Here is a 2,990-nt window from a genome sequence, read left to right as displayed (position 1 = left end):
CCGTAAATGAAATCTCAGTGTGCGATTACATCGAATAGATGTCGTCTCTGAGCAATTTTTTCAGCGATAGTTGTATTTTCGGTGTCTCATCTTTCTACGTCGCATCCTTCTACGGTGCCTTACACAATTCGAACAGCTCGGCCGTGATGTGAGCACCGAGCAGTTATTCGCGCGTACTCTGTCACAGTCGTCAGTATTCAACTTCAGTTTTTCAACTTCACCGAGCAGATGTTCCATGCCCGCAGCACTTACACTGTACGACAGCCGTTTGCGTTTCGTGCTGTAGCCGTTCACTACGCAGTTAAACTGCTCGTCAACTACAATTATCTTTTGCACAAGTAAGTCTCCGTTCCCGAAGCAAAGTGTGGGATTGGGCTAGTTGGTATTACATTATTAAACTGCTCAGCGCAAAAGATTTGACACGGTACAGCTAGAAAAGACGAGAACCAGCGCTGGTCCTCGTCTTTTCTATGTGTACCGTGTCAAATTTTTGCGCTGAGCAGCCCGTTCCCGAGCCGGCGAGTGTAAAATATTCCGCACATCTTGTTGGATACCTCGTCGTAAAATCTCTCGAAAATCCACTGCTTTGAAGGCATGGCGACAGCTGACAACTGATCGAATGTCAGTGTGATGCAACTCTCAGTCTCGGTAGCGTATATAGGTAATCGCCTGCCTTTCGTTTTGTTGTTCTATTTCTGGCAGCTCCTCCAAACTGGACACGGGGCTTTCGCGGGACGCCGTGCGTTTTGGGGAGGATTTGCGCCAAAACCCCGAACATTTTGGCTTTGAAATGTGGGGTGGAAGTGCTGGGAACAAGCGCGGCACGGCACCGGGCGCGAGTTCCCACTTTCCACGTGGGATCAAAACCTCTTGTCTCGCAACGACACGACGATAGTGCTTTACAATGTCGTCACTCTCAAAATGAACGTCACAGACCCCGCATTTCGCAGTAAGCTTTCTATCTTTGCGATGCGAAGCTTGAATGGCGTAGGGTCTTTTGCAGGTCCGAAGAAGTATATGAAGCGGAGTCGTCGTTGCGGTAGCCGCTCTTGCAGCCCGGCGCAAAGCAAGTCGGCATACCGCACTGTGAATCTGTTCGCCCTCGTTACGCTTCGTACATCACTTCGTACAAGACGCTAAGCCCGGTCAAGAACAGTCGCAAAAATGACGAGCTAACAAAGCGCAGACGACGCTGTAACCCACGTGCGCTCGTACATCGCCGGCGCCGATCACAACAAGCGCCAGCCGCGGGAGCTAGACGTGACTGCAGCGCCACTAGTTCTCACGACCGCCACGCGGACCGCCTCTCCGGCGGAGCTTTTAAACTGAGTTTGTTCTAGTAACGTTGGCCGAGACTGTCCATATAATTGCTATCGCAATAAAAGAAAGAAGACGAGGCATAAGAGGAGGAAACCCAGAAGACACCGGAAAACAGGGACACGAGATTAACGCCAGACGTATCGGAGCCTGTCACCGAGGTGATCCGGCCTCGTGACCTTGAGAGGGACAACGCTGCCCTGGAACCTAAAGTGGATCGTCTCAAGCGGAATACATTGCAGCAGGCTACCCGAATCACCCAGCTGGAGCGTGACTTGGGATGCTTTACTGATGAACATGATGGTCTCAAGCACGCGCACGAAGTCTACAAATCCAATGCAACCACCATGATTGACAAGAAGAATCACCACATTTCTGACCTACAGGACAAGGTCCGTACTCTGGAGAAACAGGTCGCAAAGAATCTGGACGAGCCAGAGCAACATTTCTTCGAGGTAAAGACATCCTGGTGTGACAAAGTCAACACCCTTGAAGCTCAGGTCTTCAACCTGGACCGAAGGGTGGCCGCCGACTCACTGGAGTGCAGTCGCATGGAGAGGCTGCTTGCAGATGCTCAGCAGCGCCTCAAGAATCAGCAGCAGCAGCGTGCCAAGTTCGAGGAGCAGTTGCTGGAGAGGGACACTGAACTGGCAAACGTGCGGCGCAGCCACGAAGAAGAGCTCCAGCGACAGCGTGCACTCCAGGACTATCGGCTGGACGAGCTGCGGATGCAGGCGGCTGACCCCCGTGCGCAGCTCTCCCAGGCCCAGGAGGACTGCGACCGAGAATTCAGTCGAGCGCAGGCACTAACTGCGGAACTCAACAAGAAGGAAGCCGAGTGCAAGGGGAACCAGGAGCGGATCCAAGGGCTCGAGGCCGGCCAGAATACTATGTTGGCAAAAGTCTCCGAACTGGAGAAGCAGCTCCGTGTTGTGTCGCACACCCTCAAGGAGAACGAGACTGAACAAAAGACCACGAAGGAAGAGCTTGCGAAGCTCAAACAGGTGCTGGTCGTGGCCGAGATGAAGAACGGGCGACTGAAGGCGGGACTTGAGGCAAGGCAGCAGCAAGCGGTCAACCAATCCAAACTGGCAGAAGAGGGGACGCAGCTGCATGAATCCGTGGAGAGGGTGACAGCAAAGGCGGAGCAGTTGGAGGAAGCTACGGTCAACGCGATCAACTGCATCAGGGTGTCTGGCCTGGCGTGTAAGGTGGCTGTCCTCGAGGACCACAGCTGCGTCGAGAGAGAGTACTGAAAGCGATCAGGTACCAACATCAGCGAGGACAGATGAGTGAGCGCCGGAGGCACTGGCAATCAAGCCTTCTATGTGGTTGTCGCGACCCCATGGCTGCCGAAGTCGCCAGCGTTCGACTACTACCTGCAGGAGTGGCCGCCACTCGTACGGGAATGGTCCGGACGGCTACAACGACAAAAGCTGACTCGGCGAGACGTCCACTATGACAACGGTGACATGCAACAGCGGCAGCGCTGCGGTACCCCTGCGCTAATCAGTGGTTACGGCGTCCAACAGCCGGTGTCCCACAAGGAGTTGCTGATGGACTGCGCCGGCATGTGGTCGTGTGTGCCACGTGCGGTCCGCCGTGGCCAAGGATAGCCAGAACACTTGCGCGGGCTACCCTTGTGAAGTTGCCCGCGTAGTTCTCGTTCACTT

General features: G+C 54.3%; 1 protein-coding gene across 1 annotated transcript; it reads left to right on the top strand.

Annotated features, from left to right (window-relative positions):
• Positions 1-1,664: 1,664 nt before the first annotated feature.
• Positions 1,665-2,573, top strand: LOC119398781 (tropomyosin-1-like). The gene has a single exon (XM_037665598.1). It carries the CDS (start codon positions 1,665-1,667, stop codon positions 2,571-2,573), a length of 909 nt encoding a protein of 302 aa, XP_037521526.1.
• Positions 2,574-2,990: the final 417 nt, after the last annotated feature.

The sequence above is a fragment of the Rhipicephalus sanguineus genome, chromosome 7 (genome assembly GCF_013339695.2).
Source record: "Rhipicephalus sanguineus isolate Rsan-2018 chromosome 7, BIME_Rsan_1.4, whole genome shotgun sequence".
NCBI classification, from domain to species: Eukaryota; Metazoa; Arthropoda; class Arachnida; order Ixodida; family Ixodidae; genus Rhipicephalus; species Rhipicephalus sanguineus.
This window is presented reverse-complemented; position numbering and strand designations above follow the sequence as displayed.

What these genes read in the sequence shown, in the direction of transcription:
- LOC119398781 (XM_037665598.1), top strand. Translation starts at nt 1,665, where the DNA reads ATGATTGACAAGAAGAATCACCACATTTCTGACCTACAGGACAAGGTC.